This window comes from Ovis aries, chromosome 4 (genome assembly GCF_016772045.2).
Source record: "Ovis aries strain OAR_USU_Benz2616 breed Rambouillet chromosome 4, ARS-UI_Ramb_v3.0, whole genome shotgun sequence".
In the NCBI taxonomy this organism is placed as follows: Eukaryota; Metazoa; Chordata; class Mammalia; order Artiodactyla; family Bovidae; genus Ovis; species Ovis aries.
This window is the reverse complement of record NC_056057.1, coordinates 118,583,239-118,609,553: the sequence shown is the minus strand read 5'-3', so window position 1 is coordinate 118,609,553 and position 26,315 is coordinate 118,583,239. Positions and strand designations below refer to the sequence as shown.

At 47.7% G+C, this 26,315-nt stretch overlaps 1 protein-coding gene across 1 annotated transcript; it reads right to left on the bottom strand.

The window, feature by feature from the left end:
- On the bottom strand, window positions 1-26,315 carry HTR5A (5-hydroxytryptamine receptor 5A). The gene is given in 4 exon segments (XM_042249060.2): window positions 1-11,402; window positions 25,244-25,380; window positions 25,383-25,884; window positions 25,886-26,315. Coding segments are annotated over 4 exon segments (1,074 nt in total). The 5' UTR covers window positions 25,988-26,315; the 3' UTR covers window positions 1-11,069.

Genomic DNA, 26,315 nt, shown 5'->3' with positions numbered 1-26,315 from the left:
TTGGATCACCCTGTGACAGATAATAAAACACACTTTGTTGGAATTTTCTGCAACAAGCCTTTATTACTTTAATAAATCACGGGGGGCAGTCATCAGGAAAAGAGCTGTGCTTTTCCAGCCAGACTTCTAAGAGGAACATTTGGCTTCTTTTGTTATTATGGGGCCAAATATTGTTGCTAAATTAGTCTGTTTTGAATACTAAGGAAGCTTTCTCCCTTCTAGAAGTCAGCTCTGTCTCTGGGTGAAAAGCTCTCAAAATTACACCTTTGTTTTTGATTGTGAATTATAATCATTGCCAGAGTGTTAGAAGATATTTTAAAAGTTAGGATAAAAAAGTCACCGGTAATCCTAACACCTGGAGGAAAAATATCCTTTATGTCTTGCTGTATGGCTTTCTAGGATGTACGACCTTACATATGTAAATGTGTGCTTAAAAGTAGTGTTAATATATTGTTGGTTCTCAGAAATATCATTCAGTAGAAATATATTGTCCTCACTTCCTGTGATTTACACAGACACAGTATAGTGACTCCATGGCCTTCCATTGTATATATTTTTCTGTGAGGTTTTGTCAGATTCCCTGCTGATTAATAGTCATGTTGCTCCTACTGTTTTCCTACTGTTAAAGTGTTGCCATGTCTTGTGAGGACTTCCTATTGTCCCCCTGCCCCATGGTGATAGGGGAATGTCTGTGTCCGCAGATGTAGCCTTGTCCCGCTTCACTCCAGTGAATGTGGACCAGCCAGCTGTGGCGTTTTGATCACTACACCTAAATTTTGTAGGTTCCTCCCCACTGTGAGACCCAGAAGCAGAAGCAGTAAGAAGGGATCACAGGATAACCATGCCCAGGCCAACTCCCTGTGGGGTTGGTGTCCTGCTCAAAGAAGTGGTTGGGAAATTAGTCACATGATCGCTCTGGGGAGCTCAGCCTCTGTGATGGGACTTTTTTGAACTGAGGATGTGAGCGCTTTGGATCCTAACCCACAAACACTGGATTTTGATGTTATATGTTTTCCTGGTGTTGATGGCTTTCCAGATTGTCTTCTTAATAACTTACAGCAAAGAGTGTCAGAGCTTTCAGTAACAGATGTGAGCGGAGCAGGGCCACAGGCCAGGAGAGGCCTCTGAGCGTGAACTCCACTGGCAGTCCCACTGTCCTGCGCTGCTGCTGCTGCTGCTGCTCTGCGTCCACCTGCTGCCCCCAGCGCATGCTTACCTCCTGTGACACCTCGAGGCCAAACCCCCTCCAGCCCGGGCTCACCAAGACTCTTAAGACACTGCTTCCCTCCAGTGTTACTGAACTCAGGTCCAGCTGCTTGCCACTCAGAAGCCCATGATTGAGAGGCAGGTGCTGGCGGAAAGGAAAGGTTGCTTTATTTCAGAGGCTGGCAACTGGGGGAGAAGGCAGACTTGTGTCTGAAGACCAGCTCCCCACTTACAATCAGTAGGCAAAAGCTGTTAAGAAGAGCATATGTATGTGTGTGTATATATATTTCCTTATTTGGCTGTGTCGAGTCTTAGTTGCAGCAGCCGGATGTTTGGGCTTCTCTCTAGTTGCACCTGGGCTCCAGTGTGCACAGACTTGGTAGCCCTGTGGCATGTGGGATCTTAGTTCTGGGACCAGGGATCAAACCTGTGTCCCCTGCATTGGAAGGTGGAGTCCCAAGGGCAAAAGCTTTTAAAGGGGCGTTTTAGGGGTGCACAAGTGGAGGGACGAGGCTACATACGGAAACAGCACAGGCAGCTCTGATAGTCATCTTGAAATTGACCATAGTGGTTTGATCAGTGTCGTCTTGAGTGTTTTAAGTGCAGTTAATCCTCATTTTCGGGTTGATTGGTTCCCATTTCTTTGAGTCCATTTCTCAGGTCTGTGGCAGCGTATGTAATGGCTATCGTCTGCTCGCCGTATAGTTGGCTTCTCCCGCTTGGAGGGGTTTCAGTATCTACAAAATAGCTCACAAGATACAGCTCAGAGTATTATGTATAGCCTTGAGGAGGAAATAAAGGTCCTTCACTGTGTTTAATGACTATTATTAGTTGGTCTTGTTTAACTGATTTTCCTTTGTTTTTGTACTTCTCCATTTCTCTGCCTAAGTTTATTTCTCGACTAAATCTTTTCTGCACTTAAAAGGCAGGCATAGGACATGAGGACGTGAGAGAGGTCTCACAGTTCCAATTCACCAATGTAATTCTCTTAAAAATTAGATCATATCACTGCTTCTAGAGTGTGCTGGCTGTGCGCCTTCAGACATGGATCCTGATGGAGACAAACCCCGACTTGTTTTCACACTTTAGAGGCTTGATCATAAAATAGGCGTCTCAGTCCGCAAGTCTCGTCCACCCCTTCCATTCTTTCCCAAAGACTCAACCAAAGACTCTTTCCAAAGAAGAGATCCCCTCTCCCTAAGCAAAGTCCATTTTCATCTTCCAGAAATACTGCAGAGCAATGAACAGGGAAACCAAGAAATAACTTCCTGAGGATGTCAGCACTTCTGGGTCAGATTCTCAGCTGGACTTAAGAGTAGGTACTCAGGCACAAGCACCACCTTCTCAGAATGTCTTCTTTTCGGAATAGAAAGCTTTTCGTAGCTTCCTGGGAACTCATCTCCATGTGGCAGTGGGAAGAACAAGTAGAATAGACACATTTTCAAGCATCCCTTGAATATTCAAGCATTTGGTAAATGGAATATTCTAGCATTTGTTGAATGGAACCAAATGGACCTTCAAAAATACTGAGGCAATTTTTCACCCTCGCCAGCTGGAAATGAGGGTGCTCACAACCATCCCAGCACCGAGCATGGCTCATTTATGCCAAGATGCTTTCAACTTTCGGATTCTTTTATTGGAGTTTCTCTGGTGGCTCAGATGGTAAAGAGTCTGCCTACAATGCAAGAGATCTGGGTTCGATCCCTGGGTCAGGAAGATCCCTTGGAGGAGGGCATGGCTACACACTCCAGTATTCTTGCCTGAAGAATTCCATGGACAGAGAAGTTTAGCATATTGAATCGTATTTAACAATATGCTTACTATTTTTAGTATACAACATAGTATTGGTGATATGTACCTTTTTTGAGCTACCTCCTTGTGTTCTCAGCTCAGTTTTCTATTCAGATGTTTTCCTGGTATAAGAGACTTAGCTAATGCAAAACCATGACCATCTAATGTCATTATTTACATAATGTAATTATATATAATTAAATGAGAAGGTCACCATGAGTCAAAAACTCAAGCTCAACAAAAAATATTAAGGCATGAAGTAAGCACTGATCAAACACAGAAAAGCTACAGAAGAAAAAGACAAAGTTAATTCAAAAGTGAATACTAAATTACAGAAATAAACAGTGGAAATGATATATAACCAAAAGCACAATCAGGAACATAATGGAGAAACATAAGAAATGCCAAGGAGAAAGAAATGATCAGAGAGTTCATGGTACTGAATACTAGCAAAGAGCATCCAATCTACAAATGAGTTCCCTAGAAAAATAAAACAGTAGAAGACATTATTTAGAATTTAATTCAAGGAAGTTTTTCTGAAAAAAAAATTGAATATACACATTGAAAGGTCCTACTACTGTATAGCTGGGAAAATTGAAATATAACCTAGTGAAACAAACGTTGAAGATGAACCCTAGGCCTCCTAGCCAAAAGGAGAATAAAGAAAATTAGTTTGGCATCAGACTCCCAACAGCAGCATACATAGGAAGGAAGAGGAGTGTAACATTTCTTCAAAGTTAAGGGCAAAATGCAAGCTTTTATTAAAAGGTTACAACGGAACAATTGAGATGACTGTTCTTCAGGAAGCAAGACGTTTAAAGACTTAAAAGATTAATAGTTTAGAAAGTTAAGCTGTGGGCCAAATTTGCCACCTACTCTTGTGTGATACACTGGTTAACTGTTCTTTTTTTTTTTTTTTTTTAGCATGGTTGGAAAAATATGAAAATAATACTTAATGACACGTGAAAACTATGAAATTCAGAGTTCAATGTCTGTAAGTAAAGTGTTGTTAGAACACGGCCACTCTTCCTGACCTCTGTGTTGAGTATGACTGCTCTGGCGCCGCACGGGCCGAGTTCATAGTTACGGCAGGGACTGTATGATCTGCAGAGCCTGAGACGTGTGCTTTCTGGCTCTTCACAGAGAAAGTTTGCCGGCACTCGATGTGGAATGCGGACAGTTCAGCCTGAGTCCAGTGTTGCTCTGAACTTACTCGCTGCACCGTCTTTCAGAAGGTCTGCAGAAGCTGAGGGTCATGGGCAGCGAGCTTGGAGTCAGTGTTTGGAACCATTGTTGGGACGGTTTGGACTTAGAGGATTAGGGAGGAGCAAGATGCCTCTCGGATTGGGGTGCTATATAGTCCTTTGCACGTTTTGTAGTGTGCAGTCCACTTAAACTTGTGTGTCTTCCGCAGTATGTTGAGTATGTGTTTGGGTGACTCAGCCTCTTGAGATACATGCCCATGGTCTCAGCACGTGCTCCTTTCACCCTCTACTCCCGCAAAAGAAGGCATTCCTGGTGAGGGATGAGCTCACAGTCTAGGATGTATCCTCTGGATCCACAGTTGTGTTGGTTCTGAAATAGCTAGTCAGGCTTTCTTCCTGGACCATTAACCTCTGACTTGAGATGGTCGCATCTTTCCTCTTGAGATGACGTGCTGAAACCTGGCGCTAACCCCTTGGGCCTGCCATCTTAGCCGTTTACCTCTTAGTTTACAATCCCCACCTGTGGCCTCTTATCAGTTCATCATCTTTCTGGACACCTGTGTGTTGTCTCAAAACAGCACAACAGGCTGTCCCACCCATCCGGCCACAGCTCTGTTGCCCATCACTGGTGCCGTTACGGAAGAGAATTCACAACGTGCGCCTCTTTCCTGTGGGCGCCGAGTCTCTGTCACTCTGGCTCCAAGCTGGACCTAAAGCTCAGCTCACACCTGATGCTCCAGTGCAAAGACAGCAAGGACACTGCTTCCTCAGCCCCCACATGTTAGCCGAATCTTTCTAAAGCATCCCAGAAAGGACTGAGAAATGAGGGCTGTGGCGCTTCACCTCACTGCATTACTTCCAAGTCCACTCTTCATAATTCCTCCAGGGGGAAAGGCAGGGTTTACACTTTGACTTTCATTCAAAAATCATTTGAGAGCTTACTGTTGTTCCAGCACTGATACATCACTAACCTTGTTATGGAAGAGAATCTGTGATAACGCATCTCTTCTCTGTGGGCACCGAGTCTCATACCCTAGCAGCTGTAGACAGCAGAGTTAGCCTCTGGGCTCATGAGTTTTATGTACCGTCTGTTCCCTGATATTTGGCTAAATACTATTCTAGGTGTTTCTGAAGTTTCTTTTAAAATTACTTTTTAAATAATTTTTATTTGAGTATAGTTGATTTGCAGTGTTGTATTTCTGCTGTGTAGCAAAAATCAATCATGCATATATACATACCACTCTTTTTTAGATTCTTTTCTCATATAGATGATTACAGAGTGTTGAATAGAGTCCCCTGTGTTGTAAGTAGGTTCTTTCTTGTCTGTTTTATATACAGTAGTGTGTGTATGTCCGTTCCAGTCTCCCAGCGTATCCCTTCTGCCTCCCCTGCTTGCTAGCCATGTTTGGTTTCTGCATCGGTGACTCTGTTCTGTGTTGTAAATAAGTTCATTTCTCCCGTTTGTCCAGGTTCTACGTGCATGCCCTGTCATGTGATATTTGTCTTTCTCTGTCTGACTGACTCCCTCAGTTCGGCAGTCTGGGTCCATCTGTGACACCCCAAGTGGCATTATTGCTTTCTTTTTATGGCCGATATTCCATTATATGTGTGTACCACACCTCCTTTATCCATTCATCCATCAGCGGACATTTAGTTTGTTTTTGTGTCCTGGCATTGTGCAGGCATTTTTAGATGAGACTAACATTTGAATCAGTAGACTTGGCATAAAACAGATTACCCTCCATAATATAGGTGGGCCTCATCCAGTCAGTTAAAAGCCTTAGGAGGGAAAGACTGAGATGCCCTGAGGTCAGAAGGCCCTTGGGTCCCAGCTGCAACATCCACTGTTTCCTGGGTCTCCAGCCTGCCAGCTGATGCGGTAGATTCTAGATTCTAGACTTGCCAGCCTCCACAATCACCTGAGCAACTCCTTAAACACCCTTTCTCTCCCTTCCTCTCCCTCTTCCTCCCTCTTCCTCTCTCTCTGTCGCTGCACATGTATACACCCTTCTGTGGATTTCATTTCTCTGGAGAACCCTGACTGACATAAACTCTCTACACATACCTAATTCTAATACCTAGAAAACCTGTTCCTCTCAGAGTTTTGAAGGCCAGTGTCGTCTTCTCAGAACGCCTACACAAAGCTGTATGGATCTACCCGGTCCTTCTGTAACAGCTTTAATTTACAGTCCTGGTGGGTTGGATACCTGTCCTGACCAGGGAGAAGTCTATTTGCCTAGAAATGTATGAGAACAAGGCGTGTGAATGTTTTCTTTAGAAAGTCTATCTGTTCCTCCTGGAGTTTCATTCTGAGCAAGTGACACTGGTTGAATTAGCTCAGGTTGTCATAGCAAATACCATGGACGGAGTGGGTCACACAGCAGGAATGTGTGTGCTCACAGTCCTGGAGGCTGGGGAGGCTGAAGCCGGGGTCAGGGTCCCAGCCGGTTGGCTGTCTGGTGAGGGCTCTCTTCCGGGCCTGCAGATGGTCGCCTTCCCGCCGTGTTCACATGGTCTCCTCTTGATGTGCATGGAGAGAGAGGGGGCAAGCTCTCTGGTGTGTGGGGCCCCACCCTCGTGCCCTCATCCAAATCTAATCGCCTCCCGTCTCCCAGTACCGTCACGCTGGGGCCAGGGCTTCGGTGTTTGAATTTATGTGTTTGGGGGACATTCAGTCCGTAATGGGTTTGCACCTCAGGAGAAAAGTTTGGAAACAAGATCTGCATAGACTAGAAGTTTTAGATAGTAGATGAAATCAAGGGACAGGTTTAGTTGGGTGAAGCTTGATTTTGTCTTTCCTTGGCACCAGCTCCGGTGACCACTATAGAGACTGGTTTTCAGCTTGTTGTTGAAATATCAGAGACTGTTTTTTTTCCCTTCACTTTTTGAAAAGTCATTTTACCTTGTTCCAAGACCCATGTGCAAATGTGACCAGTTGGAAACAACAAACTCATCATTTCTAAAGCGAAGATTCTATGTGGCTGAGTCTCATTATTTCTGCAAGCTCTGTGAATAGGGCCACTGGTAAGTGGTTTGTTCAAAGAGTAGATCTGTAAACTGAATTCTCTCATTATGGCCTCAGCTAGCAAGGGCGCCTTCCATTTTTGGAGACAGTTATCTAAGGTCCAGTGCTTTGGGCGTAAACATGATTTAATGTCTATTGATCATTGCCCATGGAGCTGCAGGAGGACCCTCAGAACACGAGAGCTCTGGCTCTGGTGACTTCCTAGGAGGAGGAGGTTAGCTTGTTTATCTACACCAGAGCTGGAGACTGGCATCCATTGTCACAAGGAATATAGAATTAGAGTTCATTAAGACCACAATGAATGCCTCAGAGGCATTCACACCAGTGTGGGCTCAGTGTGGGTGCCAACATGTCCATGTTATTAACAATGTAAAGGGGAACACCCACAAAATAACAAGGTCAGAGGGGTCCGGGCTGTGTATAGGATTTGCTTTATGCCTCTACTTTATTCTCTTTGTGTTTGGTGGGCTGGGGGTGAGTTATCAGGCTTCTTGGAATTTATGGAGAGAAGTAATTGAAGGTGAGCTCTCTTTATACTTCCAGAAAACCAATTTCTCCCCATTGGCATTCTGCTAAGTCTACTGAAGAGCCTACAGGTTTTATTACAACAATTATTTTATTGTCTGGTTTTATTATAAGCTGCCTCAGAATGTTCCAGGGACCAAGGAGGGAGATAGTGATTTTTTTTTTTTTTTTTTTTTGCCAACTTAACACTTCAATTAGAGCACAGAAGCATAGCTTGGAAGTGGTGAGTGAAATATGTGTATTATTTATGTCATTGGTTTTCACCAGGGAGAAGATACTAGTTCAGGCTAGTTCTTCTCTTCCCAAGGTGTTCATATCCGAAACCTACTTTATTGTGTATCTGGAGAGAGGAAATATGTGATTTTTAGAACCCCGTCCCCTCAGAGAAGTCTCCATTGGGATTGCAGCCACACAGACCAAGGAACAAATGCAGTGTTAGTGAGGCGGCAACTGAGTCAGCCTGCTGTGCAGCTCCTTGTCATCCAGCGAAGGGAGGGAGGACAAAACTGCCTGAGCCACACGGCATCTGGTCTCTCCTGTGAGGGTCTCCCCGAGAACGCACGTGCTTGATGACAGGGTCCTGTTGCCAAATCAGCGTGAAAGCAGGTCACTTGGCTTCCCTGGTGGCTCAGGCTGTAAAGCGTCTGCCTGCGATGCCTGGGTTTGATCCCTGGGTTGGGAAGATCCCCTGGAGAAGGAAATGGCAACCCACTCCAGTATTCTTGCCTGGAAAATCCCATGGACGAAGGAGCCTGGTAGGTTAGAGTCCATGGAATCGCAAAGAGTCAGACATGACTGAGCGACTTCACTTCACTCTGAGCATCTCTGCTCCGCGGCGTCACACAGTCATCTGGGAAATAAAAGCCACCTGCCCTGAGATGGGAGCCCCCCCCCCCGCCCCCCAATCCTCCCCTGCACGTCTCACCCAGCCTGGGCTTTAAGGAAAAGCTGGGATGGAGCCCTGTGGTCAGATAGAACTTAATTATAATCACCACTTCTTGGTCCTTTCTGACCATAGGGTACAACTGTAGAGAGTCTTCTTTTAAATGGCGTTTCCTTTCCATGTATGTAAACAGGCACCACTCCACTCCCGTTCCCAGCCTGAGCCTCCCTGAGCGTCAAGGCTCATGTATCTTCCGAGGCTGGGCTCCAGATGCTCTCCACTGATCCTGTGAGAATGAAGTCTCGACACCCCTTGCTTCTCTTCCCCTGCCAGGGACTTCAGGCCTAGTCCCAGGTGGGGCCCCTGCAGCGTGGCTCTGATCAGTGGGGGCGGGGCGTGCATAGGGTGGTGATGTGGATATCGTCACCCATGCGGTGGGAGATGCGACGCCCAGGTCTGCCCTACAGGAATTGCCCTCCTGACTTCTAAGTAAATTCAGTCTGGGCCACGCGTCGAGTCCTACTGTCCCCTGTTGCCGTGGAGCTTGGTGCTGACTGAGGCATCAGAGCCACCTTTGCAGTGAATGCAAAGCCAAACTTCAAACCGAGACCCCAAGTGGACATCAGTTCAGTTCAGTCGCTCAGTCGGGTCCAGCTCTGCGACCCCATGGACTGCAGCACGCCAGGCCTCCCTGTCCTTCACCAACTCCCAGAGCTTACTCAAACTCCACTGAGTCGGTGATGCCATCCAGCCGTCTCATCCTCTGTCGTCCCCTTCTCCTCTCACCTTCAATCTTCCCCAGCATCGGTGTTTTTTAGTGAGTCACTTCTTTGCATCAGGTGGCCAAAGTATTGGAGTTTCAGCTTCAACATCAGTCCTTATATTCAGGACTGATTTCTTTAGGATTGACTGGTTGGATCTTGTAGTCCAAGGAGCTCTCAAGAGTCTTCCCCAACACCGCAGTTCAAAAGCATCAATTCTTCAGTGCTCAGCTTTCTTTACAGTCCAACTCTCACATCCATACATGACTACTGGAGAAACCATAGCCTTGACTAGATGGACCTTTGTTGGCAAAGTAATGTCTGCTTTTTAATATGCTGTCTAGGTTGATCATAGCTTTCCTTCCAGGGAGCAAGTGTTAAAACAAATGGACATAGATCTCCTATTTTTAATATGTTAATTAATATAATTTAGTATGTACAAAATAATACATATAACAATATATCTGTATTGTAATAATTCAGACATAATATATAATTTTTAAACGCATGCATTCAGAGAATCAGGGACATAGCAAACCACAGGCAGTTTTGTTGTGCAAGACCTTTTTAAAGTTTTGTGTGATCACATAAACACCACATCATCACTTAATAGTCTTGCCTCACCAGTTACATTGCCGCGTTCATTAAAGTGTTACCACTTTTCTGCGTTCATCGTTGCCTGTATCGGCCTCACAGTGGGTATTTACATGCCAGTGCACAGCAGCAGCGAACAGATCGATCACCCATCACCTTAAAGTGCCCCTGTTTGGTGAATAAGCCTTCATAGCCCTTAGTGATGAAACTATATATAAGAAGTTAACAACTTCGTGACAGTTTTGTTATTCTAACCTCATGATCTGAGGCTAGAAGTCTTCGTTTGGCAACATTTGAATAAATTCTATACAAATGGAACCCATAGTAAATAAGCAAATTTGACAGGTTCTAAGGAACTAGTAGATATCTCAGTGGTGTGGACAGTTGCTTCAAAATGGAAGGCGGTATTTGATTTGACTTTCAGTTCCAGTTCTAAGCTCTTGGGTTGCGTTGTAGAATAAACTGGCCAGTGGGAACACTTGCCTCTTCCATAGGTTCGGTGTGCACGTGTGTGGGGCCATCTTGACTGGTCTTGCAGATGTGGCTGTGTACTTTGATATGTTCAGAGAGAATGTTTTGCGGGCAAATATTGGGACATGGTAAGTACTAGGGTGAACTTCCTGGAACCACGGGATGGAGCCCTGCAAGTGGGGACTGTTCTGACAAACTTGCAGTTGTGGTTTCCCTCCCCCTAGATATCCCCGCTGTGACTCCTTGCTCATCACTTCCTGTCTGTCCTCATCCTGCCTGGACTGATGTGTTTCCTCCCTCACCTCTGGCTGGCTTGACTTTTCTGGGATGAGGACGCTAAACCATGCTGCGGGGGACTTTAGAGAGGAAAGGGCACTTGGTGGGCCAAGTCCGTGGCTGTGCAGTGCCGAGTGAGGACAAGCAGATAAATGGGATAAAATGAGGTCCCGGGAACTGCCCATGCAGACTCGCTTCCTGCCGGGAGTGCGGCAGTGAGCCAGTTGGCTCTGGGGGCCACCCTGGGGACCTCAAAGCCCTGTCTCTGGCAGGTGGTTGCCGGGTGGGGATGGGCAGATGGGCGAGTACCCCTCGCCTGTCCAGCCTCGCGCTCAGCGGTGCCTCGAGAAGAGGTTCTTGAAGGCGCTGTTGTAGTTCTTGTTGAAGGCCATGTAGATGGGGGGCTTCAAGAAGGAGTTGGAGTAGCCGAGCCACAGGAAGACGCTCTTCCAGGTGGCCGGGCTGTCGCAGGTGCGCAGGGGGCTGAGGAGCTCGGCAGTGAAGAACGGGATCCAGCAGAGCGCGAACACCCCGATGAGGATGCCCACCGTGAGGGCGGCGCGCTGCTCCTTCTGCTCGCCCCACGCGTCCCCGTCGGCCTGGAAGGGGACCGTGGCGCGGCGCGTGGCGAGGACCCTCTCAGGCCGCTGAGCGGCGCCCTTCACCTGGAGAAGGCAAGTGGAAGCATCAGGAGAGCCGCCCCCATCCCACACCCGGGGCGGGCTGACCGGAGACTCGGGTGGGCCCGGTTTCCCGCACGTGCACTTCAAGAGAAAGCTTTTCATTGTCCGTTGCAGGGACCCTACTGTCGGGTGCCCCCACTCCCGGGCCAACAGAGCTGAGTGTTTGCTCACATTTTGACATCTTAAATCTTTTTGATCTCCTTCTGGTTTATCCCCTGCCCCAACTCTCATGGAAAACAAGAGATGCTAAACTCAGATTCCCTCCACCTCGGCCTGCCCAAGTCCCCTGGAAGGCAGTTTCTCCAGCTTCACGACCCTTCTCTAAGGTGGCAGAATTCCTAGGAAAGGAGGCTCTTTGCTCCATTCCAGCTTTTAATTTTTTTTTTCTCCAGGTCTTTGGGGAACTGGAATGCGATGTGTCTGAGGATGAGGCCCCTGAAACAGGAGGAATGACAGTGGGCTGATGTGCTAAATGAGCAGATTAGCTGACCCCGTCACAACGTGGGGCAGTTTCTGGGTCGATCCATCGTTCACTAGTGGAGAGACCACCCTGACATCAAGCTCTGTCCTCTGCAACTCCAGCTTTCTGTGATCCCAGTACACTTGACCTGGAGAGGGACCCGCTCACGCCCCAGCAGCGCACAACCTTCTAGGCAGTGAGCTAGGTCACAGGGTCTGTCTCTCTAACCCACGTAGCCAGTCCATGGCTGCATCTACAAACTGCAGTCAGGAGGAACTGTTTATAACATCATATAGAATAATGGAGCTGAAAATAGGAACACTGTAGTTAAGGGAATGTTAGTTCCTGTGTGGATTACTAAATTTACATGTTACCCTTCCAGTCATCTATTTGAAAGACAGCTAAACCCCAAGCATTATACAGTTAAAGAAAAGATTCATAAATATTGAAACAAGTAGTTCATTATTCTTCAGCTCTTAAAAGCATATATAAGGTAAGTGACATTGACCCTTTCACCTGTGTCTTTCCAGAGCCTCACCCCTGGACGGAACCAGTTACCTTTCCTCTTTTATTAGTGTCTATCGTGGACTTCATTTCAGGGAGCTAATTTGTGGAAATGCAAGCACAGTATTCAGTTTTATTTTTCAGCATAAAGAAAATAGGAAAAGTCACTAATTCCCTTGGTAAAACTCAACCTCAGAAGGTCATCAAGGAACCCGTTTCTCCCCATTTCCCCAAGGTGGCAATGGAACAGTAATTCCAGTCCTGACTCTTGAGTCCTTGAGAAGCTCTCCTGCCTTTCAGACTTTTTCCTGGGCGACGCTGGCCGCTCACGGTTTTGAGGCCATCGTGACCAACCCTTAACTCTGTAGCACTCTTGTGTAAAGGTGGAGCATGTAGACCAGACTCCAAGCTCTGGGGTAATGGCAGAAATGAACACAGCAACACACAGCTAGGTACTGTGGCTCCTGAACCCCGGCCCACTCTCAGGAGCCTCTCCACCCCCGCCCCATCCCCACTCACTGCCTGCCTGCTTCTTGGTGGTCAGTGCCCCTCCAGGTCAGCTCCAGAAGACCGTCTGAGCCCTTCAAATATGCAGATTCCAGTTGTGAGATGCTGTGAGCCCACAGTGAGACTGCCTCCGTGAGGCCAGCCTTTGGTGAGGGATGAGATACACTCCCAGCGCTCTGCTTTTTGTCTGTGGGAGTTTTCTACTGCATAATGGGAAAAGTTACACAGCTTCCATTCTGAGGGGCCACCTTCTGTCCTATTGACTGAGACTCTGCTGGGACGTTCAGACCCAGTCCCGACCTGTATCCAAAGGGACTCCACGTCAGAATACAGCACAGTACCTCTTTGTTGGTCTGAGAGACGAGGGATCACAGGGCTGTTTGTTGCCCAGGTGTGTGCCATACGTTCAGGTGAAGGATATGTTTATAAAGGTGAGCATCAGGGATGGAAGCCCAAGTGTCGTGAGACAGTTTCATGGCAGCCCGTCCCTTCAGGTCATCGTCCTCATGGAGAAACATTGAATGCCCTACACAGGCCTGCTTGTGCAGGGGTGTGGCAGCTGCACTACGAAGTCCTGACTGTCTTGGCCAACTGATGCAAAGAGCCGACTCGTTAGCAAAGATCCTGGTGCTGGGAGAGAGTGAGGGCAGGAGGAGAGGGGGGGCAACGGAGGATGAGATGGTTGGATGGCATCACCAACTCAGTGGACATGAGTTGAGCAAGCTCCGGGAGAGGGTGAAGGATGGGGAAGCCTGGCGTGCTGCAGTCCACAGGGTCGCAAAGAGACGCTACTGAGCGACTGAACAGCAACAAGTATGAGATCCGAGGTTCTTCCAGTATACTGTACCTAGGTTCTTTTGAATTTGAACTGTTCCCATGCACAGCTTGTGTTCATTGAATTTGTGAGAATTCCCCACTGTACAAGAATTGATGTGTAAGTGTCTCTTAAAGGTTTCCCAGTTTTTCATTCCTAAGCTTGTCTTCAGGAGATTTCTCTTGTCAGTGGGACCCACAAGTCCATGATCGCTTTCTCTGAGTTCTTAGCACAGCAGCTGGGGAGCACATTCGTGGGGCCCCTTTACAGCAGAGAACCTAAATTCATGTTTAACAATTCTTTTCCTGTTCCATGCGGTCTTTTCCCACTTAGAATTCTAGTTTGAATTCAAGTTAAACTTTTCTCCCTAAATACATTGTTTTTATGGTTTGTTTTGAGTCGGGGATTTTTATAGGTTAGAGAACTCCTTGTTTCTCAGAAAAGCACACTCTCTACAATTTTGATGAGAAGCGTTGATCATTTTGGGGGTCATTCAACACCAGCTCACCTGGTGGGCATGTCTTTGGTCTGGAATGGCTCCGCTGGAGGAGGGGCTTTGCTGTTGGGAGTTTCAGCTCCCCATGTTAGGAGATGGTTGACGTGGCTGCTTACCCTGTGGCTTTCTGACTAAAGGACTCCTTAGCTCTGCTTGTCAGCGATCGCAGTAAAGCACTTAATCACGCCTGGGGTATAGACTCTGTTGATGACTCTGTCAGTTACTCAGCACGGTTAGTAGAGTCACAGAAAGAGGTAATGAGGTAAAAATAAGTGAAAGCATTCAAGCCGAGCTTCACTTTTCCCATTTATCTGTGTAGTCTTGTATCATTTCTAAAGCACAGGCCTCACAATTTAAGACTCCCATGGAAAAAATTTTCTAAATGAACAATTGGCCTTGTATCTCCAAACAAATGAATTATCTGGGGGACATGTGCCAGTGATTTAGACTTCCCATTCGTCCAAAACGGTTATGTGTTCAATTGTGACCTACTGTATAGCACATGGAACTCTGCTCAATGTTATGTGGCAGCCTGGATGTGAGTGTTGCGGCAGAGATTTTGGGGGAGGATGGATACATGTATACATGTATGACTGAGTCCCTCATTGTTCACCTGAACTATCGCAACATCGCTAATTGACTATACCCCAATACAAAATTAAAAGTTTTTTAAAAGCTGAAACTTAAAAAAAAATGAAGATGATTATGTGTGAGATAACTTGTTGCTATCTAAACCAGTCAATCCTAAAGGAAATCAGTCCTGAATATTCAATGGAAGGATTGATGCTGAAGCTGAAACTCCAACCAACTCATTGGAAAAGATGCTGATGCTGGGAAAGATTGAAGGCAGGAGGAGAAGGGGAGGACAGAGGATGAGATGGTTGGATGGCATCAGTGACTCGATGGACGTCAGTTTGAGCAAGCTCCGGGAGTTGGTGACGGACAGGGAGGCCTGGCGTGCTGCAGTCCATGGGTCACAAGAGTCAGACGCGACTGAGCGACTGAGCTGAACTTGTTGTTGAGCCACTGCGTTGCGCCCAACTCTTGCAACCCCGTGGACTAGCCCACCGGGCTCCTCTGTCCATGGGGTTTCCCAGGCTCAGATAATAGAGTAGGTTGTCATTTCCTTCTCCAGGGGATCTTTCTGGCCCAGGGATCAAACCCACATCTCCTGCATTGCAGGCGGATTCTTTACCACTGAGCCACCTGGGAAGCCTAGTTAAATAACTATTCACTAGTTAATCATAAATCTAGCATGCCCTTTTATTTCCTCAAACTATTCTGCTTGACCTCCCTATTAATATCACAGACAATCAATAGACTATAATCAGTAGTGGGTATTGCGATTAAGGGATGAAGGCTCTCACCTGGGAAGTGTGGCTTCGGGTGATTGCAGGTGAGACCAGACCATTGTCACACGCAGGATGTACCAGTGAGTCGGGGTGTTTAATCTGGGAATGATCCTACCCACCTAGGGAGGGCTTACAAGGGGCAGAATAAGAACGTTTCCACAAGCTTAGGAAAAGACCCTCGGTCCTGTAGTTGTGGTAACACAGAGCCTCGCTGCTTGTTTAGGCCCCTCCAGTGAATCCAGGACGGTCCAGCTCTGGGAACAGGCACTGCCAGACCAGCCGGTCGGTGTCGGCCCTCACTTCTGACAGTCAGCCCGCTGGGGTGAGGTGCGCCCCAGTGCACACGTCCCGAAGCAGCAGGGAGCCAACAGCGGCCTCGCTGAGTCACCCCTGCTTGGGGAATGTCTGCTCAGCGTTCCTCTCAACGCCCTCCCGTCCCCAAGCGCAACACTGTCTCCATCGATGACGGGTGTCCTGCCCTGCTCCGGGAGATGGTGCCAGACAGATGTAGCTTTCTCTCAATCTGTAGCAAGCCGTGTTTTTATTTCAGGTGCTGTGTGGTGGTTGTATTGGCCTCGGGGAGTTCCATGGATGTTGTTTTGAGGACCCTTCACAGGGTACTTGGACTACAGGTGCATTCACAGAGCCCCAGACCCCAGCTGCCTTTGGGTCTGCAGACGCACACCAGTCTCAATGAGCTGAGTGCCAGCCCACTCCACCGGGCTCTTCCCACTCTCTGTGTTTTGTTATCCAAGGCTTTGCAGCTACATGTGTCTTTGAATGGGCTTCCCTGATGGCTGAGAGTGTAAAGAATCTGCGACGCCGGAGACACAGGTGATGCGGGTTCGATTCTGGGGTCAGGAAGATTCCCTGGAGAAGGGAACGGCAACCCACTCCAGTATTCTTTCTAAAAAATCCCATGGACAGAGGATCCTGGCAGGCTACAGTCCATGGGGTCACCAAGAGTCAGACATGACCAAGTGACTCAGCATGCACGCACACGTGTGTATTTGAATCAGATCATTCAGCTTAGGTCTTCGCATCAAATAACTGGACCTTGTTAGAAAGGTGTGCCTTTTGGAAGTTGACTCACATCTTCTTATAAAGCTGTTAGGTCTCTTGCTGGAGGTATACCACTGAACAAAAATGTTATGCCATAACCTACTTATTATATTGCTGTTTTCTTTGTTTTGGCTGTTGTTTGTCTAAATATGCAAACTCTTATTTTCATAGATTTTTTGGGTTTAATTTTTGTCCTGGAATACCTTTTATTTTTCTGTTGAATATAAAAAGGATTGTTTTATAAGGTGCTGGCTTTATAAGCTTCTAATCTTTTCTAAGCCAGACCTGAGGGCTAATGATTTGCAGACCATTAGACTTAATAACCAATTTGTCAAAAAGCAATTGATCTAACTTTGCTTCAAGTTTTTCACAAAACTTAAGTGAGGGCATTCCCTATCTTGTCGGTCTATGGAATAAATATCACCTTGTGTAGCTGGCAATCCAGCTTGTTGATGATTGGGTTGGTCATCATATGGCCTCTGGTCAAGGATCTGAGAAACCGTTCACACACACAGACTGTTGGCCAACCCTGGTGGCCGTTTTCTTGTGTGTCCTGGTTTGTTTTAGTCAGAGTCTCAGCCTTCTTCTTTGTGGACGTCTATTTTAAACTGCACTGTAATCCTAACTCTCACTCTTTTCTTGATAAATGTGAAAAAAAGTTTTTCATATAATCTCTGAAAATCAAAATCAACACATTAACATATTTAAGCTGGAAGACAAACACTAAGCAGTTGAGAGTCAGCTTTTTCAGTTGTTCTGCTAAGGCCTTAAAGTCTAAGTCTGAGTTGGTCCTAAAGATTTTGTAACTTTCCAAAACCTCCCCTCAACAGGAGACTGTTGGATCCCACCAAAAAAAGATACCCCACATCCAAGGGCAAAGGAGAAGCCCCAACAAGATGGGTATGAGGGGCAAAATCGTGTTTAGAATCAAACCTCATACCCATCTGAGATGCTCAGAGGGCTCAAACAAAACCTTGTGCGTACCAGGACCCAGGGACCCCACAGAGACTGAGCCAGACCTGCCTTTGAGTGTCTGAGTGTCTCCTGCAGAGGCTGGGTCAGCAGTGGCCTGTGCGGGCACAGGGGCTCTGACTGCAGCAGACCTGGGAGGTGTGGCATGTGGCATAGCCCTCCTGGAGGAGGTCACCACTGGCCCTACCATAGAGCCACTGAGCAGATGACCCACAGACTGGAGAACAATTATACCAAAGAAATTCTTGCACTGTTGCAAAAGTTCTAGGACCCACAACAGAATTCCCAACCTGGAGATCTGGCAAAGGGACCGAGAACCCAGGGAATTTGACTTTAAAGTCCAGTGGGATTTGCTACAGAACTTCCACAGGAAACGGCACTTGAAGGGCACAGACAAAACCTTGTGTGCACCAGGACCCAGGAGAAAGCGCAGGAACCCAAGAGACTGAGCCAGACTTGCCAGTGAGTGTTTGGGAGTCTCTGGCGGTGGTGTGGGTCGACAGTGGCCTGCTGCAGGGTCAGGGGCACTGGAGACAACAGTCCTGGCATATGTCCTTTTGAGGGAGATGCCATCGCCCCTACCGTATTTTGGCCTCAGGCCAAGCTACAGGGAGGGAACATAGCCCCACCCCAAAACAGAAAATTGAGTTAAAGCTTTGCTGAGCATGGCCCCACCCATCAGGCAAGACCCAGATTCCCCCACAGCCAGTCCCTCCCATCAGGAAGCTCCCACAAGCCTCTTACCCTTCTCCACCAGAGGGCAGACAGACTGAAAACCACAATCACAGAAAACTAACAAAGCTGATCCCCTGGCCCACAGCCTTGTCTAACTCAGTGAAACTATGAGCCGTGCTGTGTAGGGCCACCCAAGACAGATGGGTCATGGGGGAGAGTTCTGACAAAACATGGTCCACTGGAGAAGGGAACAGCAAACCACTTCAGTATTCTTGCCTTGAGAACCCCATGAACAGTCAGTTCGGTCGCTCAGTCATGTCCAACTCTTTGTACAGGAGGCAGTGATCAAAACCATCCCCAAGCAGAAGAAATGCAAAAAGGCAAAGTGGTTGTCTGAGGAGGCCTTACAAATAGCTGAGAAAAGAAGAGAAACTGCAGGCAAAGGAGAAAAGGAAAGATATACCCACCTGAATACAAAGTTCCGAAGGAAAGCAAGGAAGGAAAAGAAAGCCTTCCTCAGTGACCAGTGCAAAGAGATAGAAGAAAACAGTAGAATGGGAAGGACTAGAGAACTCTTCCTCTTCAAGAAAATTGGATACCAAGGGAAAATTTCATGCAAAGATGGGCACAATAAAGATCAGAAACGGTATGGACCTAACAGAAGCAGAAGATATTAAGAAGAGGTGGCAAGAATACACAGAAGAACTGTACAAAAGAGGTCTTAATGACCCAGATAATCACGATGGTGTGATCACTCACCTAGAGCCAGACATCCCGGAGTGCAAAGTCAGGTTGGCCTTAGGAAGCACTGAACAAAGCTAGTGGAGGTGATGGAATTCCAGCTGAGCTATTTCAAATCCTAAAAGATGATGCTGTGAAAGTGCTGCACTCAATATGCCAGCAAATTTGGAAAACTCAGCAGTGGCCACAGGACTGGAAAAAGTCAGTTTTCTTTCCAACCCCAAAGAAAGACAATGCCAAAGAATGTTCAAATTACTGCACAATTCCACTCATCTCACATGCTAACAAAGTAATGCTCAAAATTCTCCAAGTGAGGCGTCAACAGTATGTGAACCGAGAACTTCCAGATGTGCAAGCTGGTTTTAGAAAAGGCAGAGGAACCAGAGATCAAATTGCCAACATCCATTGGATCATAGAAAAAGCAGGAGAATTCCAGGAAAACATCTACTTCTGCTTTAAATTGACTACACCAAAGCCTTTGACTGTGTGGATCAAAATTCAGTTCAGTTCAGTTGCTCAGTCATGTCTGACTCTTTGCAACCCCATGGACTGCAGCACACCAGGCCTCCCTGTCCATCACCAAAATAAACCATGGAAAATTCTTAAAGAGATGGGAATACCAGACCACCTTACCTACCTCCTGAGAAATCTGTATGAAGGTCAAGAAGCAACAGTTAGAACCAGACATGGAACAACAGACTGGTTCCAAATTGAGAAAGGAGTATGTCAAGGCTGTATATTGTCACCCTGCTTATTTAACTTCGCTGCAGAGTACCTCCTCTGAAATGTCAGGCTGGATGACGCACAGGCTGGAATCAAGATTGCCAGGAGAAATATCACAACCTCAGATGACACCACCCTTATGGCAGAAAATGAAGAGGAACTAAAGAGCCTCTTGAAGGTGAAAGAGGAGAGTGAAAAAGCTGTCTTAAACTCAGCATTCAAAGCACGAAGACCATGGCATCTGGTCCCATCACTTCATGGCAAATAGATGAGGAAACAATGGAAACAGTGACAGACTTTATTTTCTTGGGTTTCAAAATCACTGCAGATGGTGACTGCAAATGTGAAATTAAAAGATTCTTGCTCCTTGGAATAAAATCTATGACCAACCCAGATAGCATATTAAAAAGCAGACATTACTTTGCTGACAAAGGTCCATATAGTCAAAGCTATGGTTTTCCAGTAGTCATGTATGGATGTGAGAGTTGGACCATAAAGAAAGCTGAGTGCCAAAGAATTGATGCTTTTGAAGTGTGCTGTTAGCGAAGACTCTTGAGAGTCCCTTGTACTGGCAGGAGATCAAACCAGTCAATCCTAAAGGAAATCAACCCTGAATATCCTTTGGAAGGACTGATGCTGAAGCTGAAACTCCAATACTTTGGCTACCTGATGCGAAAAACCGACTCACTGGAAATGACCCTGATGCTGGAAAAGATTGAAGGCAGGAGGAGAAGGGGATGACACAGGATGAGATGGTTGGATGGCATCACTGACTCAATGGATGTGAGTTTGAGCAAGCTCTGGGAGTTGCTGATGGAATGAAAAGCCTGGCGTGCTGCAGTCCATGGGGTCACAAAGAGTCAGACATGACTGAGCGACTGAACTGAACTGAAAACCCCCCCCCACCTTACACATCTACACCCCCCATATTTCTACTCAGCTTTTCCTAACTTCCTAAATGAACTGTCTTTTCCTCAGGGGATTCCTCAGTAAAACAAAATCACATTGTAAAATTGCCAGGCAAGAAGTCAAACTTACGGAATGTCAGTTAAAACCTTGATCGAGAGCTGAGATACAGGCTATAAGGAAGAATTCTTCTAAAGTGAAAGCCACTTGTCATGTCTGACTCTTTGTAATACCATGGACTATAGCCCACCAGGCCCCTCTGTCCATGGGGATTCTCCAGGCAAGAATACTGGAGTGGGGAGCTGTTCTCTTTCCCAAGGGATGTTCCCAACCGGGGATCAAACCCAGGTCTCGCACATTGCTGGTGGATTCTTTACCACCTGAGCCACCAGGAAGCCCCTAAACTTCAGGGAGAAGGGCAAAAAACTGTTGTAGAATTTAGAATTTTTAGAGAGTACTGAACAAAATCCTTATTGTCCTAGACTGCACAGCAGCAGCACCTAGTGAAATTAATTAAAATTTCCCTTAGATGAGGAAAAATATTTAAAACTAGAAGGATAGAAGAGAGAAGAGCTATATAACCTGGCTATGAAAATTTTAAATGTAAACTAAAACAATTTCAGAAGCCATTTTTTAAGAGAAGATTGATTGAGGATTCAAAATTGTAAACTATATAGAAAATTTAAAAGCAGTATTCTGATATAAACCCAACAGCTGACATATGGTCTTGTCCTAAATGGGCTCAAATCTGAATTAGGGAACTTAATAAGAAAAAAATAAATTTAAAAATTTAGAAAATACACAGTATGGGGCTAAATACTTCCAGATACCCTTGGAAAGTAGATAATAAGGGGTAGGAGAGAGGTTCAGGAGGGAGCAGACGTGTGTAAACCTATGGCTGATTCCCGGTGATGCATGGTAGAAACCAACTCAATGTTTTAAAACAATTATCCTCAGTTAAAAATAAATTTAAAAAGAAAGCAGATAATCAATACAAGATATGGCTATCTAGAGGAAACATCGAGAAGCACCTCTGTTTTAAAAGATTTGGGTGCCTAGATAAGGCCCACAGTAAATGTAAACAGCAGAAGTAACCTTGAAAGCAGCAATATCCCCTTTTGGCTAAAAATCAAAATGACAACCATCTAAAATCTGCCTAGTGAAGTCACCCCAAGGGAGATATTATCACCCAACAGCTTCCTGTCCTTCCAAACTTCTAGGGGGAATTGCCTTTAATTGTGGATGTACAACAGTACAGCTTTCTTGTTTATGGTGTGGCTGTAGAAAAGGCTTGAGGGAAAAAACCCAAGTTAATGGAAGAATTTGGTGAGAATCTTAAATAATCCTGTGTGCCAACTTGTAGCTGGTATTTCAGGATCCTTATGAGAATCCTTTTGTTTTGGTTTAACACAACTACACATTTAGTAAGTAGAAACTGCTTCCAGATAAAACATACTGCCGTCCTTCAACATTATCAGATTATAACCAGTCTGTTTGTGAGAGTATCTGCACTGTGTGTAATTCAAGACATCACTGGAGAAATAGCAGTGGTCCTAGAGCTCTTGTGGACAAGAGACGCCACAGACAGGTGGATGAGAGCGGAACGCATGGGAGTTCAGATGGGCTCTCCCTGGTTTGTCATGGATTTGCCACCCTGTCCCGATGTGAACGTGCTGGGGCACGCTCCAGGTGGGCTGATCCAACCACATGGCACCCGTCTAAGAACTATTGTCTGTCGAAGCCCACCCCTCCATTCAGTGATCAAGGCTTTGCCTCCATGCCTCAGAGACATTACTTGCATCAATTAAACTAGTTTTGTTTTGTTTTTTACATTAAGCCTTTAAACCTTATGTTACCACGCGCAGTAAATCCCCATTGCTAACTGAAACCACCCATGTTTTCCTGCTAGTTGGTTAATCTGGTTTGGTGTCCACTGTCCAGAGCTTTGACTGCTTCTGCCCAGCGCTGTCCTGACAAGTGACTGAGCACGTTGATCGCTGTGCAGTCCGAACACCCGCTCTCCATGGATGAAACTTCAAGGAGAACCAGCAACAGAGCTGAGAAGCTGGATAGTCCTGACGGTCTCTCCGGAGTGAGGACCAAGAGCTGGGGAGTGAGAGCCACGTGCTCCTCAAACTTGGGGCCAGTCCGCCTGTTCCGCGCCTGGAGCCTGCTCCTTCCTGGGCAGTAACGCTAGAAGCTAGGAAAGTCTTGGCGAGAGTCGCCAAGGGCCTTCGATGTGCTGTCAGTCAAGGACATTTCGTCTCGGGGGGCTGGGTTTTACAAGCCCCGCTGCCGTGTCGGCCCCTCACTTCTGGAAGTTAGGCAGCCAGGCCTGGATTCACTCCAGTAACGCCCGGCCAGCAGAGCTGCTCCTACAGCTGATGTCAACCCGCTGAGAACCCGGGAAGTCCCCCACGCGCTTACAGGCGGCAAATCCAGCTGTGTCTTCACGTCGGAGCCTCAGTCGCAGTTTCATCAGGCCGTGTCAAGGCAAGGCCTCTCTCTCGTACGTTTCTGGCTTTTATCTCCGTGCCTGACAGCGGTTAGGCTTTCAGTGTGCGTCTGAGGAAAACTCAGAAGGTAAAGCAGCAGGGAAGACGCGTTGTGTTTCCCTAGGCAACAGGGATCGTTGGCGGTAGAACTGTATTTAGAAACTTCGGCACCTGCTACCACCAAGAAATCAGGAAGCCTGGCTTTTAATCCACCCTCCACGGTAACGTGAGAACAAGGCCAGCTCCACGTTTCAGGTGGAGCCCTGGATCGCTTAGAGGCCTTGCAAAGCCATGGGGCCCATTTTTGAAAGTTACCTGGCAGAGAAAGGACATGAAGCAGTGCTTTGCTTCTGCTGTCTCCAGACCTGAGTAGTGATAGCCCCTTTTCCTTCTGCTCCAAGCCCTCCAGGACACAAGGACAGTTGCCGTTCCCTTTTAAAGCCGTTTGGTGTTGATCACAAATTATGTTTACCTGGGTGAGCATCCTGGCAGAAGAGGATCCGTGTAAGGAGGGCTGTAGTGGGCCGTCTGCCAGCCCCCTTGTTCCTGACCGGGAACTGCGGGGGTGCACACACGTGGACACGCCTGGTGGTTTGGGGGCACTCCTACTTGTTGGCACTCCTTGTCCAGTGTAGAAATCTCATGGGCCAGGGTTTCCCACATTTGTCCCTGTTGACATTAATCTGTCACTAATTCTTTGCTGTTCAGGCTGTGCTGTGTGTCTACCCTGTCTCACGTGTCGATAATCGGAAAGAGCATCAGATAACCAGACATTCCGAATGTTTCCTGGGGTGGGAGAGGGTCATTTGGGTGAGACTGTTGTTGTAGATAAAAGGACAGAGGGCCTCTCACCCCCTTTTCCTTCTTTCTTCTAGAATGATGCCCTTCTCCTTCTCCCCTGTCTTCACCTCTGGTTCCTCTAAGCTTGATTGACTGGTTGTGCTTGGAATTAGCTTCTGACTCTTGAAAAACACAATCACATCACAGTGCTCACACCACACGCCTCTCTCCCTGCGTTAGACTCCTCCCAGGCAAAGATGGTGTCTTTATCACCCTCTTACCCCAGCAGCCAGCCCGTAGTCCTCACTCAGTGTGCTCATTGAATTGATGTTGTCCCAGAGCCAGTAACAGATGGGTGCTGCGTGGATTTCTGATCTAACTTACACATGTGAATTAGGTTCAAGGGGTCACCCTCGGCAATGAGTGGGAGGGGCTGAGCTCTCGTGGTTCCTGAAGCTTGCACCACAGGGTCAGATTACTAAGAGTTTACAAAAAGCAGGAGGTGCGGGTGGAGAGAAGATGGGGACTGAGCCCCCCCGGGTGCTGGAGCAGTGGCTGGACCTTAAATGCTCTTTGCACGGAGCTAGGGAGTTGTCTGCCTTAGGTTTTAATTTCCTCCCTCAGCTTTCCTCCTGTGCCAGGAGGCAAGACAGTGATCCTCAGCACATGCCGCCTGACTGGGGGTGGGGCTGGGGCAGGGGTAGCCCCCGAAAGCAGCACCATGGCCCGCGGGAGCAGGTCACAGATGCAGGCTCTGAGACAGGCGTGTGAGCAACGTCTGATCTTGCATCGGGAGAGGAGGATGCTGAGAATGACGGTAATCCATGAGATACCACATTTTTGCAAAATTAATTGCTATAATTTGCAAAGAAAAAATTAGATGGGGTTGAAACACTAACGTACTTTGCCTGGTATATTCCTGCCAAGTCAGATCACCGCCCCTCTTCCCACCCCCTCAAACACCCCCTCTTAAGCACAGGAGTCTGCACGTTTATCTTTTACCTGGTGCAGCCCTGGACACCAGCTTCTTCAGACATTCTAAAGGTGGTTATAGATCCACAGAATTTTCAAGCCTAGTGGAACCCTGTAGAATTCTATAGTTCAGACCCTCATACATGTGAGGAAATTAATATGCATGAGCGATGGCATGCTCTGTGAGCAGAGCAGAGTGGGTGATGCTTTCTCTCTCCCACTTGACCCCCTTCCCTTCCTCCCCTCCCTTGCCCCAAAATACTAAAAATTTTCCACTTCTCACTAACGTGGGGGAAGGTGTGCGGGAGAAGAGGCCTGTGCAAACGCAAGCAAAGTGTTTTTTAAGGCTCCCTTTAACACCCACCTGCACGGTTTCGGATATGGGTGAGACGCTGTTGGTCTTCCGGGGGCCCACTCGGAGCTTGGCGGCCTTGTAGATCTTCCAGTACACAAAGAGCACCACGCCGAGCGGCAGGCAGAAGGCGCCTGCGGTGGAGAACACGTGTAGGAGGGCTCGCGGCTCACCTGGCACTCCTCGCTGCCCTCCGAGTAGGTCTCGCCCCAGCCGAAGATCAGCGGGGCCAAGGAGATGACGGCGGAGAGCGCCCAGGTGAGCGCGATCATGACGTTGGAGACGCGCCTGCGGGCGCGCAGCGTGTATTCCAGGTGACGGGTGATGGACCAGTAGCGGTCCAGCGCGATGGCCGTCACGTTCCAGATGCTGGCCGTGCAGCAGAGCACATCGCACGCGATCCACAGCTGGCACAGCCGCTGGCCCAGCTGCCAGCGGCGCCCGGACAGCTCGTGCACCAGGCTCAGCGGCATGACCAGAGCGGCTACCAGCACGTCCGAGATGGCCATAGATGCCATCAAGTTGTGCGGAACGCGGTGGAATGTGCGCACGCGGAGAATGGTCGCCAGCACCAGCAGGTTCCAGGCGAACGTGGCCGCCACCAGGAAGCCCAGCAAGGTCAGGACAAGCACCCCGAAGACAGAGAGCAGGGGGCAGGTTGGGGCGCGGGTCTGCTGCGTCGAAGCTGCTGCGGTTGGTCTCCCCAGGGGCGGGGGTGGAGAGGGTGAAGTAGCTGAGGTTCGCAGGTGGGTCCATCTCTGGGTCAGGAGGCCGGCTCCGTGGTGTGTAGGAAAGGGGCGCTCAGGAGAACGCACGGTGGCCCCTGTGCTGGAAGCCACTCCGGAGGCTTGTCCCCTCTGGCCAGAGGCAGGGTTTCTGGGGAGCGCCTATGAAACGGGCCGATCTCCTGCATCCGTGGGAGACGGTGTGGCGGAGGGGCGGGCGCTGGGCTGCAAGCCGGCGGCAGATCTGAAGTCCTCGGAGGCTGGGGGCTGCGTCTCTCAGCCAGGGCCCGCCTAAGGGCCGTACGCCCAAGGCGCTTCGCCTCGGCGGAGACACAGCAGTTTGTTTCCCCAGAGCCAAG